Below are 22,274 nucleotides of genomic sequence, written 5' to 3'. Positions count from 1 at the left end.
TGGACTGTGAAGAAGGCTGAGCGCCGAAGAATTGATGCATTTGAACTGTGGTGTTGGAGAAGACTCTTGAGAGTCCCTTGGACTGCAAGGAGATCCAACCAGTCCATTCTGAAGGAGATCAACCCTGGGATTTCTCTGGAAGGAATGATGCTAAAGCTGAAACTCCAGTACTTTGGCCGCCTCATGTGAAGAGTTGACTCATTGGAAAAGACTCTGATGCTGGGAGCGATTGGGGACAGGAGGAGAAGGGGACGACAGAGAATGAGATGGCTGGATGGCATCACGGACTCGATGGACGTGAGTCTGAGTGAACTCCATGAGATGGTGATGGACAGGGAGGCCTGGTGTGCTGTCATTCATGGGGTCGCAGAGTCGGACACGACTGAGCGACTGAACTGAACTGAACTGATGCACTGCTAAGTATGTATGCTGAATGCATAATAAGCAAGATTTCATTTTCTCTCATGGTTGAAAGGGAAGTATGATACATAATCCTCATTCCTTTCTCCCATCCAGCAACACACTCACATCTATCAGACACTCAAAGGTGATGAAAATTTTAAAAAGTACAAACATGTTTTAAACTATTGCTGTGCTTAGGTGCTCAGTCGTGTCTGACTCCTTGCAATCCCATGGGTTGTAGCCCACCAGGCTCCTCTGTCTATGGGGATTCTCTAGGCAAGAATACTGAAGTGGGTTGCCATGGTCTCCTCAAGGGGGTCTTCCCAACCCAGGAATCAAACCCAGGTCTCCCATATTGCAGGGAATTCTTTACCGTCTGAGCCACCAGAGAAGCCCTCTAAACTACTGAGAACAGTCTGTCCCCACCACTCATTTAATTTCCTCACCACTCACTCCCTTGCCTCTCATCATACTGCAAGGCCGGTCCCTCCTCCAGTTACGGGAACGGAAGTGATTGTGCTCTCTGGGGATTCTCAGAGGCGTGGTATTGGTTTCCAGGGAGTAGCACAGCTCAGTCAGGCCTCTGCACCTAAGCCGTTGCACCTAAGCCGTTGCACCAGAGGACCAGCCACAGCCAAACAGCTTAAGCTGGTGGCTGGTCTCAGGAAGGCTGCTTCCTGTCCTCATCACAAGGTTTGTTTTGACATCTGCGCTAGGACATGGCACCCACAGAGGACAAGAGAGAGCTGGCTTCTAGGCTATCAGAAGAGATTGAACAGGACTGTCAAGCACCTCTCCTGTGGCCCTGACTTTGAAGTCCTTGCCATCGAGCAGCAATGCCTCAGGACTTTGCTATCCAGCTTTCTTCCCAACTGTCAACATGGTTTTCACATATCAGCGGTATGGCCTTAAACCCAGTCAGGCCTCTCAGGGCTTTTTCCAGGGTTCCCTTCCAACTCACCACAGAACTCCCACAGCAGGGAATGGAGCAGGCTATCTTTCCAAAGCTCAAGAACAAAGGCAGAGAAAGCCTTGTACACAGTCTGGGGTCAGACCGTGAGCAGAGCTTCCTGCCTGATGCACTAAAGGGAAAACCTGGGTATCAGAATCAAGGGACCAAGTGGCTTCTTGTTGGGCCCTGCTGGGACAAAAATAAACTGAAGTAAGAAGGGACTGTAGGGCTGGGGAGGGGGCCGAGAGGCAACCAGGAAGTGTCAATTTAAGGAGGCGCATAGTTCAAGTGAAAACAAACTTTCTGGTCCAAACTCTCCCACCTTGGCTTCCCCCTGGGCAGCACTTCAGCCCAGGCAGGAGGAGAACTTCTTTAGGTGTTCGCATCCTGGGAGATCTCCAGTTCACGTGAACAACATTTATTGAACACTCACTACTGGCTGAGTCTTGGGGCAGGAGGTAGATCCAGTTCAGCGTGTAAGAGTTTAGCCAGGAGCCTGACTGGAAGGCCATGCTACAGGGGTGGCTGTTTCTGAAACCTGCCAGCCAGGCCACCAGAGTCCTCATGCCCCAGAGACCTGTGAGCCAGACCTCGATCACCAGAGTGAAGGGGGAACATCAGCTCCTCCACCCTTCTCTTGGGATTATCTGGGCTCCTTTACTGCAGCCATGAGAAATTCACAAAGTTCACAGAAGCTCTCACCTCACAGAAAGCTAAGAGCTGAAGAGGTAACATCCTTGACAGGGAAGTCTAGAAAGCTGAACAAGTAGTGATGTGAGGTCAAAGCAGGAAGACCAAAGGCTACTGGCTGGGTGGGTACATGAAAGGAAAAATGGTCTGAGGTGGTGATGCCCCCAAAACAAGGATGATAGGAAACTGGTTCTGCATGTCATGGTCTCTGTTTGCCCAAGTACTGAGGAAGTCTGAAGGTTTCTGAAAGTGACTCCTCAGGATAGGGGTTGGGAAGGGGAGAGGGTGAGACCTGAGGAAATAAGGACCCTCAGAGGAACCTCTTCAATTATATAGAGAGCAAGGGACTTCAGGCCCAAATATGTTCGATATGCCTTCTCCTCTTGACCAAAACCACTGCACCAAAACAAACCACACATGGCTCTCTGAAGGTAGAAACCAAACCCTGCTTTATAAGGCTGAGTAGCCATCATTAGCTTCTCTGCTGAGATATGAGGTGCCAGCCAGTGAACCTGTCTCACCTTCTCCCCCTCCCAACCACCCCTCCAGCCCGCCGAATACCCATCTCTACAATTCAACCACTTCAAAAAATACTCTGAGGAGGGGCAGAGTGGAGGGGGTCGGGGCTCAGGCTGGCCGGCCGGCCGGTTCCCGTGAGGTAGCTGACACTGGTATGCCTGGGCAGGCTAGTGGAGAGAGGCCTGTCACAGGCTCACAGCAGCCAGGAGGGAGCCACCAGCTGACTGGGAGCTGGTGGAAGCAGAGAGTCTTGAAGTCTGCCCAGAGTACTTGATCACAGGTAACAACTGGGTGGAGAGGCTGGGCTCTTTGCTGGTGTCCTCACTGTCCTCTGAGGAACTGAGTTTCCTGGGAGGAGGGGAAAGGCCAGCTTGGGTCTTCTTCAGCTTGGGCATGGTCCCATCTTCAGACAGCGGTATATTTTGCTCGGTGGAGCCATGTTTTCTGAAGGGAACAGGAGGAAAGAAATGGCTGAGACTCTGTGTAACTGAGACTTTAACCCACAGTCTGCTCCCTTTGGAGTACAGAGCAGGCATTCACAGTATTCATTGCAGTATGGCTGAAAATGGCTGCTTCTGGGGATGAGTCTGTGCTCCAGCTCAGCTTTACCAGGCATACCAAAAGCCACCTGGAAGAGGAGGCTGTGACAGAGTATTCTGATAGTCCCACCAACCCCCAACTGGAGAATACTGATCTCATCAGAATCTGGGAAGAGAGGAAGGAAGGAAACTCCCTGAATTCACCCCCAGCACCCTTCCCTTGTCCAGGCAGCACTCACCTCAGCTTGACAGTCTCCTGCTTGGAGAAAGCACTGAGTGTCACATCAGCCTTTGGGACAGTCAGAACTGAGGCCGGGAGAGTCCACTGGAAGCAAAGGAAGCAATGACGCCAAAAGGGCTAGGTCAAGATCAGGGGAGAGTCTGGGTCTTAGGCCTCTTTCCCAGCTCCACCTTGGAGTGACTAAAGGGCGACCCTGCCAGAATGATCCCATGTTGGGGAGAGTAAGTCTTGGCCCCCTCCTGATTCAGACAAGAAGGTGAGGCCTACAAAGCACTTTTGATCCTTGAAAGAAAGGCATCCAGGGAATGCCGGAGGCAAGTATCCCTTGAAAGGGAAGGGTCCTGAGACACAGAGGCCTGCGGAACCCTAGGAAGAAGTGAGAGGGTATGGACCCGCACCCAACCCAGGCTGAATGCTTAGGGCAGGAGAGGGAGGAGCTGAGGCAGGGCCGTCCCCTGTATCCTGGCAGCATCACTCACCACTGGAGCAGAATCAGAGATGGTTCCTGTGTGGAACCCTTTGTAGCACCAACTCCGAAGCAGATCTACTCCTAGGATGAGATTAACAAGGGTGGGACTCAAGAGGATGGAATCGGAATCGGACTTCCCTGGTGGTCCAGTGACTAAGAATCTGCCTGTTGATGCAGGAGACACAGGTTTGAACCCCAGTTTGGGAAGCTCCCACATACTGTGGGACAACTAAGCCCATGCATCACAACTACTGAGCCTAGGCCCTAGAGCCTGCTTGTCACAAAACTAGAGAAATTCCATCCACAGCAGTGAAGACCCAGTGTAGCCAAAATAATTAATTAATAAAAGAGTCATCTTAAAAAAAAAAAGGTGGAATCAACTGGCCTATTCTTCTTGCCGGAGGCCTGTTTCTTGGTCTACTGGGATTTAATCTTTCATTAAACATGGCCTCCTGGGGGCAGGGAAGACACATCACCTTTGAGCTTGTTGCCATGGTACTTCTGTTCCCACTGGGTGGTGAGAATGTTGAAATATCGTGGCTGCTCAAAAAAGCGGAGATAGCGAGAAGAGATTCGAGATGGGAAAATGCGTTCGAATTGACCACGGCGAGAAAACTCATCCTCCATCTCGACTAGAACCCGAACATCATCTGGTGTCAGGACATCCAGCACAGATGCGTAGAAGTCCTATGGCCCAAAGACAAGGGAGGGGGGGTGGGGGGGAAAGGGGCGGCAAAGCACGTAAGCCAGAGGCAGAGAATGAAGAAACTGGGGGTGGGGAGCATGGCTTCAGGGTCCTAAGGCTCCGGGACTTTCCAAAGACCACTAGGGCAGGCTGAGATGGCTAGCTTTGGACCTCATCTATTCCCAAATCTATTGAGCTTATTCAGAGGATGAAGAGATTCTTGGCAGGGGTGAGGAGAGCCAGGGGGCAAGACGTTAAATGATTTGTTGGATGAAGTCAAGATCAGAATCCAGCAACTCAGATCTGGCCACAGCCTTATGTCTGCCATCCTTCTGTCAGACTCCCTTATCTGCTCTGAGAAAGTTAAGCCTTCCAGGAGCTCAGTGCCCCTCTGGGAAAGAAACCCAAAGGGTCAACAGCTCTACAAGAAGGGTGGACTGGTATAGTATTTTGCTAAGAACACTGGTTGTTGAACAAATACTAAAGGCCATCAGCTCTCTCCTCTAATTGCCATTTCCTTCTCCAGGGGATCTTCCTGACCTATGGATCAAACCCAGGTCTCCCACATTGTAGGCAGACGCTTTACCATCTGAGCCACCAAGGTAGTCCCCTCTAGTGACATACATGCCAGCAAATCCCTGAACGTGGGTATGTAAGAAATCCTGCCTGAGAGGGATGAAGAGCTGTTTGCCTCGGGGCCCCATGGGTTTAACGAGGGAAGCTTTCTGCTGGCACTGTGGTAAAGGCAGTCTCCTACCTGATCAGGAATTTTCTGGGTCAGGTAATAGGCTTTCTTCATCTTCTGTGCAGTGAAGTACTCTGGGGCCACTCGACATCTGTCCCTGGGAGAGCTGGGCAGGCTAAGGCAGGGGGAGGGAAGGGGGCAAGGGGTAAAGTCAGCAGCTTCACATCCTGAGGACATGTAGAGAGAAGGTTCAGCCTAGAAAGACACCCTCCTCAGGAGAAGAGAAAGAGGATGGACAGAAGTTTGTTACTGGAGTAGATCAGACTGCAGTGCACTACACTCAAATAGCCCAAGAGTCAAAGATCAAGAACCACGAAAGAACTAAAAGGGTACCAAGCATCCTCTTTAAGATTTATTTAAATGGAAAGAAAAAAAAAAGACCGTGGAATAATCACTGTATACTTCAGTGTAGTTTAACTGAGTGAACACTTTACTAAATACCCAGCTTGGCCCTACTGGCTGTATGATCCTGGATAAGCTCCCTGACGCCCGGCCCCTTACTTCACATTACTACAATTACTACTGACAGACACAAAGACGGCCTCCAAGGAGCTCACAGGGTGGCCCGGGATCAAACAACAACTACAGCACAGAGCCAAGTCTAAAACTATTAAGGTACAATGCGGAAAACAAGTCTTGTTGCTACAAATTAGAATTTGAAGCCCAGCTCTATAGCTCTGCAGATGAATGACCTTGGATGGATCACTTAATCCCAGTGATTTTTCAGTTTCCTCATCTGTAAACTGAGGATACTAATACCAACTTCATGGGCTACTTTGGAGAGAAACTTTAGGCTTTTCTGTACACAGAGGAGATACCAACTAAATATTAGCTCCCTTTCCTCAAGTGTGGTTTTGAGTGCTTTGAGGGTGTGAAGGAGAGCACACACTGAGCTGGTTTCATGAAGAGGTTGCCTTCAGCTAGGCTTGGATGGATGGGTGAGGTCAAAACAGGGAGGTCTTGCTGAGTGGAATTTCAGGAGGAAGGAACCCCACGAGCAGAGGAGGGGACACCATAGGGGAACAATGAGAGGCAGCACACGATTCAGAGAGGAGACTGGACTAACTAATCCTTAAGGATCCTTCCAACCCTGAGGTTCTAAGAGTGATCCAGTTTGTCAGAGCACATGAGCTGGGAAGAGGAGTAAAGGGTGGGGTGCCTGGGAAAAACTGGCTAGGGCCTTGACTGTCTGCTCGAGGAATTTAAAGCTGGTTCCTAGGCCCTGTAGGGATTCCTCGGCAGGGGAGCAATTAACCAAACATGCCTTTAGGAACACTGACATGGCAGTGGTGTGTGGATATATTGCAGTGGGAGATGGAGCAGCAAGGGAGACCAAGTAGGAGGGAACACCCAGACGCCATCCCGTCCCAGAGTCAGACAAGCAAGGAGGCTGACCTGGTGGTGGAGCTGCTGGAGCTGCTGGAGCTGGAAGCGATATCATCTGCATTGGGCAGAACAAAGCCCGCCAGGTTCAGAAGGTCACGGATCATCTGGCCTTTGATGCTGATGTCCAGCGGAGAGTTGGAGTGGAGGCTTTGAGGAAAACATGCAAAGAGTGCTACAAGCAGACACTAAAACTGTTTCCAGTCCAACTGTTTCCAGACGCTAAAACTGACATGTCCAAGTCAACACCAGCCGCATTTACATCCAAACTCATGACCATCGTGGGGGTCTTCCTGCCCCACAGATAGTGAATAATAACCTCACTCAGGGAGGCTCCTGCCTGTGACTTTGGTTTGCTAGAGGAAAAGCATGCAGTAGGTATCAAGTTTAAAAGAGCAACTTTTAACAGCCTGTCTCCAGTATCAGAAAACCTTGAGATGATGGCAAGAACAAACAAACAGTAAACGGTAAACTAACTATGAAGGGATTTAGGGAAGGAAAGGTCTTCCCCAAATCAGCAAGACTGGAGCAGAAATAGGATCAGGAGGCCAAGAAAAGGCTCCTATTGCGTGCCCTGAGAACACCTACCTGGGGGAGATGTTCACTTCTAGAACCCAAGGCTTGAGTTTCTCATCCAGCATGACATCGAAACCAAAGAGCTCGTGGCAGCTGTAAGGCCGCCGCACGTACATCTTCAGCAGGCTGGTCACATAGGGTTCTGACCTGGTCCCAGGGAGGATAAAGTATTCAGTTCAGCTCCTCCCAAAGACCCTGCCTAGAGCTGCCTAGGCCCATGGAGTGGCTCAGAGATGGGAAAAAGGAAGCCACCCAAGAAAAGCAGCTCTAGAGATGCCTGCAACCTGGAGCCAGCTTCTGGGGATGTAGTTCAGTAGAGTAGGATTTAAGTCTTCTCTATTCCTTCCTAAACCCTGTCCTCAGAAACGGAAACACAGCATGGTCTACAGTCTAGAGAACAGCAGCGTGGAGGCCCACGAGAAAAACAGGATTTGGTGGCAGGCCCCACACCCAGGGTGGCAGTGTGACTCACGAGATGATGGTTTTGACAACAACATCCTTTATCTTCTCCCAGATGGCATCACTGTTGACTCCCTTCTGGCTCAGGTAGCTCCATAAAGCCTTCAGTGCCCTGTGAGGCAGGGGAGAAGAAGGGAGTATTTAGGGTTAGAATCTATGAATGATCAGCCAAGAGGAAGAAAAAGGAGTAGAAGCCCAAAGGTATCTTCTTCATATGTCTTCTTTTTATGTTTTGAATTAGGACAGAGAGGAGTTTGGATACAAACACACCAATTCTGAATTGCCAAGTATTTATATAATCTCTGGGTCTTATATTACTCCTCCATTCACCACTCCCCTGAAACCTCCCCAAACCCTAGAACCCTGTATTCCTCCAGGCCTCCACTTGATGGGGACACTGTCTAGGTACCATTTGTGGCCCTGGCAGGCTGTTTCATCTTCATTGGCCTGGTACTCAGCATTCTTTTTATTGACACTGTAGTTGGTCAGGTGCATGAATTTGTTGCCAAGGCTCTTCATGGAAGGGGAATACCTGCAAGTGAGAGGAAAGGCAGAGGGGAGATGGAGATACAGCAGATGGATAATGGTCCAAACATTTCTCCAGATCCTGAGCAGGTAAGTGGATAGATCTTTGTGGATGCAAGAGTCTGAGAAGCACATCTGCAGGTAAGGTTTCTAGAACCCTACAGCTAAACTCATCTCCTATTTTATCCTACCTCAGTCTGTAGAAAGACCCTCCCTGTTTAGTAATGTAGAGAACCCCCTTATTTCCCATTCTGCATGTAATACTGTGATTTATAATAATAAATATGTATATATTGGACCCTGCCCCCACACCCAGACACAGAGCTCCTGAAATCTTTGTAGATTTCTAAGTGATACAAGTATAAGGAGCAACTTTGTTCTCAGATTTGGTGTTTTGACCCCAGTTCCTGACACAGAGCTGCTGAAACCCTTATAATTTCCTGGGTAATAGGAGCATCTTTTGTTCTAACGAGGCGACACTGGGTGAGCTCCTGATGGCTCCTGGATGACAGCCAGTCACTAGAAAGGCCAAGACATAATTAGATGCTTGGAATTTTCAGCTCCCCCCACCCAACTCCCATTATCTTAAAAAAGGGAGAAGGGCTGAAAATGGAGCTAATGATCAATCAAGCCTAAGTGCTGAAACCTCTGTAAAAATTCCCCAAATATGAGAGCTTCCAGGTAGGTGAACCTGTGGAGATGCTGGGAGAGCGGCCCTCCCAGAAAGGGCATGGAAGCTTGGTGCCTCTCCTCACACACCTTGCCCCGTGCAACTCTTCCATCCCCCTGTTCTGTATCCTTTATCACATCCACTTTTCATAAATCAATAAGTATAAGCAAAGTGTTTTCTTGAGTTCTGTGAGCTGCTCTAGAAAATTAACCAAACTGATACCCCCAGCCCTGAGGAGGGGGTCACGGGAACCTCTGATTTATAGCCCACTGGTGAGACGCACAGGCAGCCACCCGCACTTGTGACTGGCATCACAAGTGGTGGAGGGAGGCGCAGGTTGGTGAGACTCAGCCTTTGACCCATGGGATCTGATGATGTCCCCAGATAGACATGTCAGAATTGAGTTCAACTGCAGGACAGCCAGTTGGTTTTGTATAGAAATGCTTTGTGTGAGGAGAAAAAAACCCACCATCTGGTTATAGGTGGTGTCAGAAGCGTTTGATGTACAATTAAAGCTATCACACGGGAGAAAAGGAAGACAAGGTTTTCCCAAAGGCACTCCACCTTCTCCTTTGCTAACAAAAACTACCAAAACATTGGCTATTTTCCTGTTTGGTGTCCTTCAGCTTCCCTCCCTGGAGGGAAAGCAAATTCCCTAGGCTGTCAGGGTGAGCCCCCACCACCACCACATACTTGCAACTGGCAAAGCGGACGAGCCCATCTGAAAAGAGGTAAATCCGTAGAGGATCGTAGGAGGTGACGTAAACATAGATCCGCAGATCGAACTTGCTGCCACTGATGAGGTAGGGTTTGTGGAGATACCTACACAGAGAAAGGCCAGCTTCAGGGACAGGACAGATGAGACAGGGCTTGGTAGGTAACTGAGCCACGGCAAAAGCCAGCTAATGGTTCCCAGGATAAAGACCTTTAAAGAGTGGGCTGAGGAAGGTCTTTGGCTGGGAGGACAAAGGACAAAAAAACATGGTGAAAAGGGGCCCTCCGAGGCGGAAGAGGTGGGAAGCAGGGAGCGGGGTCTCAGCTGGAGACAGGCTCACCTCTGTACCAGAAGGGGCCTCCTCTTGGGGAGCTGACTCCATTTGTGAATGACCTGGATGCCGATTCCTCGAGCAGACGCTGGCTAGAGGTCGAGTGGAGAAGAGAGGAGAGGATTTGTCTACCTGGCCCGATACTCTGGCGCTCCCACTCGGGCCCTGCCTGCCACCCACCAGCACCACTCACTGGTTTAACAATCCACTTCTGGCGGCTGCTGCTCTCCCAGGCTTTGCGCAGGAGCTTGGCATCCTGGGGCAGGATAAAGGACTGGGGGAAGAAACTGAACTCCTTCTTGCCAAAGCGGCTCTGCATGCGGGACAGGTTCCGCCACAGTCGGTCCTTGCGCCCAATCTGGAATGAACCTGGGAAGTGGTTTAGCTGCAGAGGGGACAGAGGGTGGGAGCAGGGAGAGACAGGGCCATGTGAGACCACAAGACAGCAAGACTCACTACACCATTCCAATATTCGAAGCTCCTGTTCCATCTGACTGTCACTGTCTAAAGGTCCTTAAGTATCCCGCGCTGAGCATCCACCAAAAAAATTATTAAAACACAAACATAACACAACACAACGTAGTGCCCTTTAGGGGTCAATAGTTCACGATGTAGAAGAGTAACTAAGACAGACATAACATTCACCGTAAAAGTAAAGAAAAACCTGTTAAGTCTTTTTCCATGCCTCTAGGACAAAGAAAAGCACCTGGCTTTCCTGGGGAAAAGGGACTGACTATTCATTCTAAATGAGACCTCTTTACACATATTCAGCTTGGACAAACAGAGGCAATGTACAGTGGTTAGAGGAAAAAATGATAAACTGAAAACAGACACTGAGTCTCAAGATACACCAGAGAAAAAGTGTCTTAGATGCTGTATCTGTCCAAGATACTGTAGCTGACCTACTAGGTGTGCACGATCCACTGGGGGCTCACACAGCACCCACCTCCCATACTTTCTCCACCCTCTGAGCCCTCCTGACTTCTCTATGGTCATCCTTCTCTTCCCTACTTCTACTACCAACCTTTCCTTGCCCAAGTCCAGGGGAAGAGCAGCTCAGAAAAGGCACCTACCTTCTGATGCTCCTGAATGGATCGGAAGCTAGGAGACTTCATGTGGTGACCCCAGCAGCCCAGCCAGTCATCATTCCCTATAGAAGGCACATCAGGAAGTCAGTCTTGCTAGCAGCTCGGTCCCTGGGACAGAGAGTGGCTCAGAGGCCCCAGAAATACCACCAGAGCCTGGGCATAGCTCCCAGCCCCGGTTTTCTATGAGTTGCCATGGAGCTGTCCTACATGAGGCCCTGGGGTCAGGACTAGAACAATGGCCCTCTGTCTTCCAATTTTGAGGAACAGGCTCCAGGCAGAGGGATTTCAGACCTATGTCCTCTTATGAAGTTGGAAACTTCAGGACAGGGTCCTCACACAGCAGGAGCTAATCTAGGGGTTCCCTCCTGCCCAGGGCCCATCTGCTGAGGCAGAGAACAGGCTTGAAGTAAGGCAAGTGACTCACTCTTGCTGATCTTGAAGTGGGAACGTCCAATGGTCTGCTTGACAATGTTGGGGGTCACTGTGCTCATCTTCCACCGGAGCAGCTTCCTCTGCTCCCAGGGAAGTTTCTCCACTGGGGAAAACAGGGGGCAGTAGTGGGGGTGGGGTGGGGAGGGTGTGGAGAAGAGCAGGAGAGTCATGGTGAGTAGAGGTAAGAGGTGGCACTGTTGCTCAACATACCCTGTAGGCAAGTCAGTAAGTCTTATTCCACGTCAGAGTTTCAAAGGAGCACACTTTAGGGAAGAAAGGGGACTGCACAGGAATGAGGAACACAGAGAGGAGAGGAGGATGAAAAGGGGAGAGATACAAGGTTAAAGGTCAAGAGTGAAGCATGAGGTTATGGGGCCGAGAGGGTCAGCTAAAGGATGGACCAGATAAAGATCCCCTCATCAGCCTGGTGGACCAGGTGGGTGACCAAGCACCAACACAGCCATTCTGGAAAGGCCCTTCCACCCTACTGCCAGCTCCACTAGCATCCTTCTCCCGGGGGCTGTTCCAGGTAGATGCACGGCCAGGCTTACCTCTCTCATCTGGAGTGCCAAAATAGATGGTGGGGGGCACGTTGGGAAAGAGACTGTAGATGAGGGCTGGTCGAACAACTTTCTCATTGGAAAGGGGTTTGGTCAGAAACTCCATGCAGTTCCTAAGATGAAAAACAGCCATGCGGTAGAGAAAGGCAAAGCCACAACCTTGAGTGCTGTTACTATTACACATCGTTTCTTTCAGGGTGCTGTCTTCTACACTGCGATTCTACAGAGACAAGTGCTCAATAATTACTTTGCAAATATTAATCCATGCTAAGGCTAACCTATACACAATCACACCATAAATGTCACCTAAAGACAAAGTTTTCCAATACTGCATTCTATGATACAACTAAAATTTCCTGTGACGAGCTATAGGCTGGGGAGGTCCCTGAAAAGAGTGGCTCTGAGAGCAAGTAAGGAGTTTAAGTGGATGTCAGTAGAGGAATATGCTACGCTAAGACAAAGAGAAATAGATGAGGAAACAAAAAGAATGATATGGATTAAAAAAAAGAGGAGGAAAAGCAGAAAAGACAGAAAGAACCAAGAGGTAAAGAGGTTTTTGAAAAGAAAAAGGGAAAAAAGCAACAGAAAGAAAAGAAGCAGTGCTACTTCTAACTCATTTTATATTTATCTGAAGATATATGGATGATTAATGCTCTTCTCTGTTTTGAAAACAGAGACATCAGACATTCGTAACATCAGACTTTTATGTAACACTGTGGTAGTAAGACAGGTCTGGGAATCTGGAGCAGTAGGCCACGGGGTCCCTACTGTCATTTCAATAAAGTCTTGATCAAGGCTAGCTCAAGGAGCCTCAAAATAGGAAGTCCTAGACTATCTACTGGATACAAGCTGACAGACCCAGACAATTTCTTCAGGTAACATTGAAAATGGAGAGGATAGTTATGACCCTCTATATCAGGCTGATGTGATCCACAAATATTTATTATTTAAGATTGATTTTCAGTTTATAAAGAGATACTCTACCTGTTATTTTTCAGCACAACAGAAATAGGTACTGTACATAAAACACCTCAGTGTTTCAAACCTGAGAAATTTTTAATGAATTTTATTGGGTTGAGTTAAATATTAATTCCAATTAATTAAAAAGTCCAATTAATTCAACTCTATTTCTCATTTCCAAAATTTTTTACTTTAAAGACTTTCCATTTACTGAATATTAGAATTTAAGATTGTTGAAAATCAAAAACAATGAGTTCATATTTAAAAACAAAGACAAGCAGGAATATAAAATGGTATAGCCACTCTGGAAAATAGCTTTGGCAGTTTCTTAAAAAATTAAATGTGCAATTACCATAGAACCCAGCATTTATCTCAGAGACATAAAGACTTAAGGTTCATTCAAAAATATGTACACAATGAGCAGTCCATCCATATCATGGGCCACTACTCAGCAATATAAAGGAATGAACTATGGATACGTGTAACAACTTGGATCAATCTGTACAGAATATGCTGAGTGAAAAAAGCCAATCCCAAAAGGCTACATATGGCTATCATTCCATTTAATAACATTCCTGGAACAACAAAACTATTGGTTATGAAGGGTTAAGAAGGGGATGAGAGTAGGAGGAAAGTAGGCACGGCTCTCAGGATGAGAGTAGGAGGAAAGTAGGCGCGGCTCTCAGGGCAACAGGAGGCATTCTTGCAGTGACAGAAATGTTCACATCTTCACTAACTTAATGTCTTGGTTACATTATATTGTACTAAGGCTGTGTAAGATGTTACCATGGGGGACACTGGGTAAAGAATTCAGGGAATCTCTGTATTATTTCTTAAAACTGCATGAAAATCTACAAATGTTTCAAAATCAAAAGTTTAATTAAAAAAAAAGAAAATCTTTGTTAGCTGCCTCTCAAGAGTACTGAACTTAACCTCAAAAGGCATCACTTTTGGTCTAGCAGTGCTAAAAACCTTGACCTTGCAAATAGTTACTTAATTTCCCTGTTCCTCAATTTTCATATCTGAAAAAACAGAGGCTGAACTTGACCAATGCTATCTCTAAATTCACATGATTCTTAGAAAAAGAATATTCAACAGGAAAAGTAATATACTATTGCTGGACAGAGGAAACAGGTAGTGTTTTCAATTATTTTTCTGTGACTGCAAAATTTTCTATAATAAATAAATAAATCTTTCATAATTGGGAAAAAATAAGATTTCAGCAATCCAAAAAGATGCCTGATTTTAGTTAAAATGCAAAGTGGTTTAAAATTCTTCAACCTCCATTTGCTTGACCTCATGTTTTAAGCCTCATATAGACTGTACATTCTGTAAAAATTAATTAATGAACATAGAATTAACAAACACCTTTTGTGAATTTTATCTTAAAAATCAGAAAGGTTAAACAAAGGGCTGTGCAGCTGTCTTGAACTAGGCCTGAAGACAAACCTAGAAGTGTGGAAAAGAGGCTCCAAGTCAATTAAATGTTAAATGTGTTTCTCTTTGAGCGAGTGGAAGTCCTTGGTCAGCATCTAATATATATGGCCAGGAGTAGATTTGCTTATCTGAAAGAGCAATGGGTTAGGCTTAAAGTAACAGAATTTATGCACCAGATTCAGGATACCTATGACAGGATTTCTACCAGCCTTCACAGAAAGTCCCTATTCTGTCTCTCCATTTTCTAAACAACTCTCTCTACCTTGCTGGTTTGGAACTCTAAAACTGGGACAGCTGCAGCCACCATCACAGTCACAGATGCAGCCTGCCTAGTCCATACTAATCTTAGATGAGAATAACTCTTCCTCTTAGCTTCATCTAAGGCAGAGCCAACACAAAGGAAAGCAATCAGAGTTTGGCTGCTCCACATGCTAGGCAAGCCTTGACATGTATAGCCAGATTAGAATTAAAATTAGAATAGGAACTTTGTTTTTTTAACACTTTCAGTAGAAGTTATTTTTCAAAAGAAAAAAACTTTAATGGTTGATACTTTGTGAGGGTTCTTTTTAATATCTAAAAATAATTAATGAAGATAAGAGCCTCATATTGAGACAAGGTTGGAAGTGATGAAGGGAACAAGGAAGATTATACTGAAGAATGTTAACTTTCTACCCAGAGAGGTGGTCTATATGATCTGTAAGCAAGTTCTAAAACTCTTTAGCATAAAGACATGTCCTCATTTACAGTAATTTCCTCTTAGTCCTGTGTTCCTTCCTCCCCCGATTCCACATCTTAGTTATGCACCATTCTACAATTATCTGTTCTACAAAAGAAAGGTCTACATTAAGAGACGGACTTCTCAGTTTCCTAGGTAGAGATGGGTATCACTCAGATTCCATGAAGGGCAGTCAATAAAATACTCTAGATTATAGCTAGAGAATTTTAAATTCAATTTATTACTAAGGTCAACTTTAGTCTTATAAAACCAACTTCCAAAGGGAGCAAAAGAGCACTGAAAAAAAGCTCCAATTAGTGATATTATCTATCTCAGAACTGTTTCTGACTTGGGGACACATTTAAAATGCAAGGTGGCAAATATCCTCACGTGTGCAGACTAACTAAGAATCTACCTCAAACTCTCTTTGTGAAATTAGTTATTAATTTTCTAACTACTTCTTGAGATTATTTGCTTTTTACTTGAACAATTTCTTGGAGCCTAAAGACTAAATTGCAGCGCAAGAAACACAGTACTGATTTTAAGCTCAGCTGATAAAATACACTTCTGTTGCCTCCCACTGATTCCTGTTTGAAAACTAAAGTCCTTACTCTAAAAATTTGGCCAAAGTGAAGTAGGGTTAACAGGGCCATTAATTAATAACTTGGGTGATTCATCCCTTTATAATCCTCAAGAGATGGTAAATGAGTGTCTGCCAACAACCTACACAGTCAGGACTCACCGAGAGATCACTGCTACCGACTCGCTGGGGGAGACAGCACTGCACGAGGAGCACTCTGAGTCTCCTAGGGGGAAGAACAGAGATGGCCCAGGTGGGAGAGGCTGCCACTCAGTCACCAAGCCCAGGTGGCTCTTCCTCGGACATCCTGGCTCAGCCTTCTTGAAGAGCCACAAGCACCCATTACTGCCTTGCACCGCCTCCCCTGAGCTCAACAGCTGCAGGGAGAAGGCAAGACTCGGGGGACAGGGGACTAGAGAACAAGCCCCCCCAAAGCCACTCCCACCCTCAGACCCCCAAGGTGAATGATAAATGCAGGTGAAAAAGTGAGTCGAGGAGCTGGTATATAATCGTTAGCCCCCCTTCCAGAGCTGCTGCTGCTCCCCCGTCCCTGGGATTCTCCAGGCAAGAACACTGAAGTGGGTTGCCGTTTCCTTCTCCAATGCATGAAAGTGAAAAGTGAAAGTGAAGTCACTCAGTCGTGTCCGACCCTCAGTGACCCCATGGACTGCAGCCTTCCAGGCTCCTCTGTCCATGGGATTTTCGAGGCAGGAGTACTGGAGTGGGGTGCTACTGGAGGCGAGAGAGTCCTCTACTCACCCTCCTCCTCTTCGTTCTCATCCTGGCTGCAGCAGTCTTCCAAACCATCTAGTAGTTCTTCTTCCAGATCTTCCGTTTCAACTGGGTCTAGCTGGAGGTCAATAGCTGAACTGTAAGAAAGAATCATGCCCCCAGCTCAGCCAGCTCCGTAAGAGAGGTCACGCTGGATTCTCCTTCCTTCATCATTTCCCAGTGTTCATCTCTTCCCTAGTCACCAGTCTGCTGGCCCTTGCCTGGGCCTTACAACCCACTCCTCTTGCTCTCAAGAGCTTTGGCCTGGCCACAGTTCCTCAACCCCACATCTCCAACTCTGCAAAGAGGTACTCTGCCTTCCATTTTCCTTGAAGTACCTCATAGCATATAAATACAAAGTTCTGAATATAAAACACCATCAGTCAATGGGTGGTAACAGACATCAAAGGTCCCTGGACCTCTCTCTAGGAACTCAGAAAAGGCCTTGGTGGACCATGGTTCCAGAGAAATAACAAGGCACAAGAGGCCAATTAAGTGTGTGTCCTAATTCTGAAACAGCTGTCATACCAGGAATGACTGAGAACCTGATTTGGTTTGGAATTAAGCAGAGAAATCACAGTCCCCAACACATGATGCTTGAAATTCTTATTTTTCCCTGGTTATAACCTAAAGCAGGGCTTAGCAAGCTCTTCCTCTAAAGGACCAGAGAGTAAATATTTTCAGTTTTGTGGGTCATTCAGTCTGTCGCAACTGTGCAACCCTATCATTAAAATAAGAGAGCAGCCACAGACAGTAGTAAACGAATAAGGCTGCATTTCAATAAAGCCTTATTTACAAAAGCAGGCAGAGGGCAGGATTTGCCCTGAAAGGTGCAGCTTGTCAACCTCTGCCCTAAAGTGAAAACCAACATTCCAGGGCACTTAAAAAATAAAAACCAACCTTCAGAGACACAGGGTCAGTGTCACCAGGTGTGTATACATTCTACTACTTTAAATGGACCAAACACTTTCTTCACTTACCCAACAGTCCGAGGAGGTGAGTTCAGCTCCCTGGCTTCCTTAGGCCCTTCTCTCCCAAGTTTGCCCAGATGGATGGAAGAGAGGCGGGTGGCCACCTCTGCTACACCAAGGGACTGAGGTGGAGAAGGCAGAACTGGAGTCTTGCCTTCTCCAAGAAGTGAGGAATCGATCGCAGATTCGCAGGCAGGGCTATAGCTGAGCCCGTTGGTATGTGAGGCAAGGAGGTGAATGCTGATGCGTTTGGTACAGAAGACTGCACTGTCCAAGCCCCCAGGGTCTGAGACTGCAGGGAGGACCCTGTTGTCTGCTCCAGTGTCCTCCTGAGGGACCTGCTGGCCGGCCACAGGAGGTTTCCACCGCCTGTTCTGGTTGAGGAGATCCCACTGCAAGCTGGGGTTCATGAAGTAAGTCTGTTCAAAATGGTAGCCTTGCCTTGGTTTCTTCTCAAGGCCTCTTGCAGTCAGCTTCCTCACAGCCTCAGTGAACCGAACCTCCTTAGTCAGAGTCTGGGAAACAGGGTCACCATCCAGGCCGTAGGGATGTGACTCAGTCCTGGTGACTAAGTTACTCCGGTTGTAGAGGGAAGAGGCAACACTGGTGATGGAGGTGTCCAAGGAGCTGGGGGTAGACAGCGTGCTGTGGGCAGGGGTGTCGTCTAGGGCAGGGCCACTGCTCTTGGGCGCCTTGCGCTCAACAGGCTGGGACGCACAGTCTCCAGTGCCCCCTGAGTGATGCCAGGAGATGAGCTGGACCTTGGGTGAGGATACTGGCTTCAGGCCCTCTGTGGCCTGCGATAAAGGCACTTTAGTGCTATTTGGCTGCATGAAGGAGTTGTTGTTCAGCATGGGTTTGTAGGAAGATGAAGAAGAGGAGAGTGGAGATGGGGTCTTCCCTGAGATGGCAGAGGCCAGGTTCCTCCCTGAAAGACTTTCCCCGGCCGCTCCCAGTGAGGAGTATGGTTCCATGGATGAGGATGCCATGGGGATGAGCTTGGAAGATGTGGCCTTGTTGGCAGTGAGTCTGACGGGGAGCCTCTTTTGAGGGAGAGAGAAAGGTCTTTTTTCTGACGGGCTTGAACGCAAGCAGAAAGACTCCAGCTGCTGGTATGCTTTGTGCCTGTAGTTGGAGCGGCGGTACAGCAGGGTGCTGCTGAACAGGTCTGGGAGGGAGTGCAGGTAACAGCACTTGCTGTGGCCCGCAGTGACAGCCGCGGTCCCGGAGCTACATAGAGAGCTGGGGCAAAAGAAGTACGCTGGCTGCGGGGGTGCACCCAAGAGGCCCGGGCCCAACCCTGCTGAAAGTGTCCCCACGTGTTTCTTCTCCAGCCGCCAGATTGGCTTCACCTGCTGATGAGCCTGAGCCCAGACTTTGCCCTCGGAGGGTTTCTCAGGTGACGGGGTAGGCGCTGTGCCTGCGGGCCCACTCTGCTTCAAGCTGTGTCCCCGGCGGAGGCTGATATCGTAGTGCTCTGTTCTTGCTGAGGCCATGAGGAGCCCACATCATGGCCACATGGCCTCATGGCCCGGCTCAGGTGAGGTGCCAGGTGCCTCCAGCAGTAGCAGCTGCATCCTTGAAGTCCGTCAGCCTGAAGAGGAGAGAGACAGCTGGGAATGTTCCAGTCCCAGGACAGACACAAGGCTACAGTGGTACCCTGGCAAGCAAGAGCCCTACTTTAGCACTTCTTGGGCAACCAGTCTCAGTCATCATTCGGGGCCCTGGGAGAAGAACACTAGATTTTGAGGGTGTTCTCCATGGACTTCCTGCTGTCCTCATGCCTTGATGAGCTGGTTTCATCAAGGACTAGAATGTTAAATTGCCACAGGGTGAAATCTGTTCACATGCTCCCATTCTCTCACTCAAAGAGCTCGTTCCTCTTTCTCCAAAGAAAAATTCACACCTTTCTGCCTCATCGTCCACAAGTTTACATGAGTGGCTTCATTCCATCACCTGACACCGTGTGCCTAGGAATAAGGCAAGCCTGGGTGTGGCAGAGAAGCCAGCCAACACCTTCCTCCTCATCAACCAATTCTGAATGCTCAAAGATCATGTGAAAAGCAGATTTCACATGTACTGTTCCCTCACCAATTCTCAAGCTGCCCCGGATGTGGTCTGCTTTCCACGGACTAAGTGAGACAAGTTCAGGGATCTCTCCTGTTGACCTCTGGGGTGCGTTCTGTAGCTGAAACAGTAATTTCATCTCTTCAAGAGTCTAGCCAACTATACAGGCTCATGATATGTTAAGGGTTCCTGGAATAAAGTTTAAAAAATAATTGACTTGAGGGTAATGAATATTTTCTAAGTCAGTTATACCTCCACAAAGCTGTTAAAAATGAAATAATTTTTTTTTTCCTGAGGGGATAAGAAAAGTAAAGAACTGCAGAGCATTCTGAAGATAAACAAAATGGCCTCAAACATCTCTTTCTATTTGCTTGGCTAGCTCTGTCCAGTTCCTAGTCCCTCACATGCCTCACCAAACGCAAGTCTGTTTAGTAGTGTCCTGCCTGCCTTCCCTGGATCCAACTTCTCTTCTTCTAAAGCAACCAGTCTCAGGAATCTCAACCTTCTGCCCCGCCATCTTTAGACAACATTCAGAAGCGGTCTATCTCATTCTGCCTTCCACTTTTTATGGGGCGTTTTGCCTCGAGTTTCTTCCTTAAGTGAGAGTGAATGATGAGCAGCCTATGCTAGAAATACTATGACTGTTGTCTCAAACCACCAGGTCTCCAGAGGCCAGGCCAGACCAAACCAACTTGGACAAGGTATCTATTTCTACAGAAAGTAATTATTCATTACACACTGACTATATCACTCTCCTATATTACAGGAGTGTGTGGCTCTTGGGATCTGCAGTTTCCTTTTCCTCTTCTATCTGAGAGTTTCCCTCAGTCACCAGGGGAACTCAGGACATCAGAAACAGTTCAGAGTCTAGAGTCACAAGATCTCTGATGAGATCACTTTAGTTGCCCAATAGTTATGTAAGAAGATAGAAGTGACTTGGCTGGAATCAAACAGAATGAAGAGTGTAGGAATCAGACATATTTTCTCTTAAGAGATAAATCCCAAACTCTGTCTCCCTAAAGAAAGTTGCAGGAGCATGGAACTTCTGTAAAGACTGTTGAGAAAGAAAGGCCAACACGCCAACCTAATGAGAAGGGAGGGCCAATAGAAGTTGAGAGGGGCAGCTCTTATAGAACTCAGTTACTGCAAAAGTAGTTAGCCAACCTCAGGGGGTAAAAACAGCTTATAGCAGCTAAAGCTAAAGGAGGTCCATCTGCAAATTACTTAAAAGTGGAAACAGTTGAAGGCTTAACGTAATTAGGGGTTTCCCTGGTGGGATGGGGGAGCCTGGTGGGCTGCCATCTATGGAGTCGCACAGAGTCGGACACAACTGAAGCGACTGAGCAGCAGCAGCAGCAGCTGGTGGCTCAGACGGTAAAGAATCTGCCTGCAATGCAGGAGACCTGGGTTCGATCCCTGGATTGGGAAGATCCTCTGGAGAAGGGAATAGCAAGCCACTCCAGTGTTCTTGCCTGGAGAATCCCATGGACAGAGGAGCCTGGCGGGCTACAGTCCATGGCATCGCAAAGAGTCGGACATGACTGAGCGATTAAGTACATCCTAACATAATTAAGTGACTAGCTCTCCTGAAGCCCTGACCTTCAGCAGCTTCAGAAAGAAACCTTGGGTGAGCTTGAAGGCAGTGGTCCTTAAAGTGTGGGCCCTTTCAGGGGTTCCACTAGGTCAAACTATTTCCATAACAAAACTAAGATATGATTTGCCTTTTTAACTGTGCCAGCCTTTCAACTGATGGCGCAAGAGCAACGGTGGGTCAAACTGCTGTTTCCCAAGTAGGATTCAAGCCAAATGTATCATGTGAGATTTTTCACCACCACACACTTCTTCACTGCACAGCAAAGGAAGAAGTGCCAGGTTTACTTAAGAATGTCCTTGATGACACAGTAAAAAATGAAATCCCAATCCTCAAGTACATCTTTTTAACATTCTGTGTGATAAAATAAGTACATATAAAACAGAAGACAACGGTTGTCTGTAAGTAAAGCACTTGTTTGAATTGCAAAATTTTTCTGTGGAACATCATGTTTACTTGAAAGAATGAAGGATACACAAGTGATGGTTATTCAGACTTTGACACTTGGCAGGCGTTCTCTAGAAAATGAAACAGAGGAAGCCTGTCACTTCAAGGGAAACAACTGATGGTGTTTGTTGCCAATGATAAAATTTGAGCTTCCAAGAGAAAATGAGAATTTGGGCAAAACTGTATCTGCCACCATGAGCTGGACAGCTTCGCCATACTTAACCAGTTTTCTGATGACTGTGGTGATATTATTTTTTTATACTGTCAAATAGAATGTGGCAACAACTCAATGAACCAGTATTTTCCAAATTATCTATCATACAATGTCAAAAAATCAGACATGGGTAAAAGATCTGGTCAGAGATAGACCAATGGATTCTAATGTAACAAAGTATGAAAAGCTCCCTGATAACACTCCAGATTCCACAGCAGCTAACCTTCATAACACCACCCCTTGTTAACGTCTGTGTAGTACCAAAGAATCAGAGAAGGCACTGGCAACCCACTCCAGTGTTCTTGCCTGGAGAATCCCAGGGACGGGGGAGCCTGGTGGGCTTCCGTCTATGGAGTCACACAGAGTCGGACACGATTGAAGCGACTTAGCAGCAGCAGCAGCAGCAAAGAATACCCACTATCTGAAAAGGCTACAGAAACACTCCTCCCTCTTCCAACTAATTCTCTATATGAGGCTAGATAATCCACATAATTCAACCAAACAGTACACTGAACCAACTGAAACAATAGAAAAAAATAG

At 47.3% G+C, this 22,274-nt stretch overlaps 1 protein-coding gene across 2 annotated transcripts in view; it reads right to left on the bottom strand.

The window, feature by feature from the left end:
- Positions 1-1,996: 1,996 nt before the first annotated feature.
- The window catches only part of TTLL4 (tubulin tyrosine ligase like 4), a 33,387-nt gene continuing 13,109 nt past the window's right edge, over positions 1,997-22,274 (bottom strand). Inside the window, exons 2-19 of one of the 2 annotated variants that reach the window (XM_052659953.1) lie at positions 17,425-19,009; positions 16,433-16,542; positions 15,836-15,899; positions 11,973-12,094; positions 11,414-11,524; positions 10,975-11,051; positions 10,095-10,286; positions 9,911-9,993; positions 9,549-9,677; positions 8,070-8,192; positions 7,674-7,772; positions 7,214-7,348; positions 6,638-6,775; positions 5,255-5,357; positions 4,289-4,499; positions 3,823-3,977; positions 3,342-3,427; positions 1,997-3,007 (exon numbers count right to left, since the gene is read on the bottom strand). In XM_052659953.1, coding sequence (XP_052515913.1) covers positions 2,749-3,007; positions 3,342-3,427; positions 3,823-3,977; positions 4,289-4,499; positions 5,255-5,357; positions 6,638-6,775; positions 7,214-7,348; positions 7,674-7,772; positions 8,070-8,192; positions 9,549-9,677; positions 9,911-9,993; positions 10,095-10,286; positions 10,975-11,051; positions 11,414-11,524; positions 11,973-12,094; positions 15,836-15,899; positions 16,433-16,542; positions 17,425-18,911 — 3,684 coding nt within the window. In that variant the 5' untranslated portion in view covers positions 18,912-19,009 and the 3' untranslated portion in view covers positions 1,997-2,748. The remainder of the gene's footprint in view (positions 3,008-3,341; positions 3,428-3,822; positions 3,978-4,288; positions 4,500-5,254; positions 5,358-6,637; positions 6,776-7,213; positions 7,349-7,673; positions 7,773-8,069; positions 8,193-9,548; positions 9,678-9,910; positions 9,994-10,094; positions 10,287-10,974; positions 11,052-11,413; positions 11,525-11,972; positions 12,095-15,835; positions 15,900-16,432; positions 16,543-17,424; positions 19,010-22,274) is intronic. The other variant, XM_052659959.1, reaches the window with a different exon arrangement.

The sequence above is a fragment of the Budorcas taxicolor genome, chromosome 2, assembly GCF_023091745.1.
Source record: "Budorcas taxicolor isolate Tak-1 chromosome 2, Takin1.1, whole genome shotgun sequence".
Taxonomy (NCBI): Eukaryota; Metazoa; Chordata; class Mammalia; order Artiodactyla; family Bovidae; genus Budorcas; species Budorcas taxicolor.
Note: the sequence above shows the minus strand (reverse complement) of the source record. Positions and strands in the feature narration are given on the sequence as shown.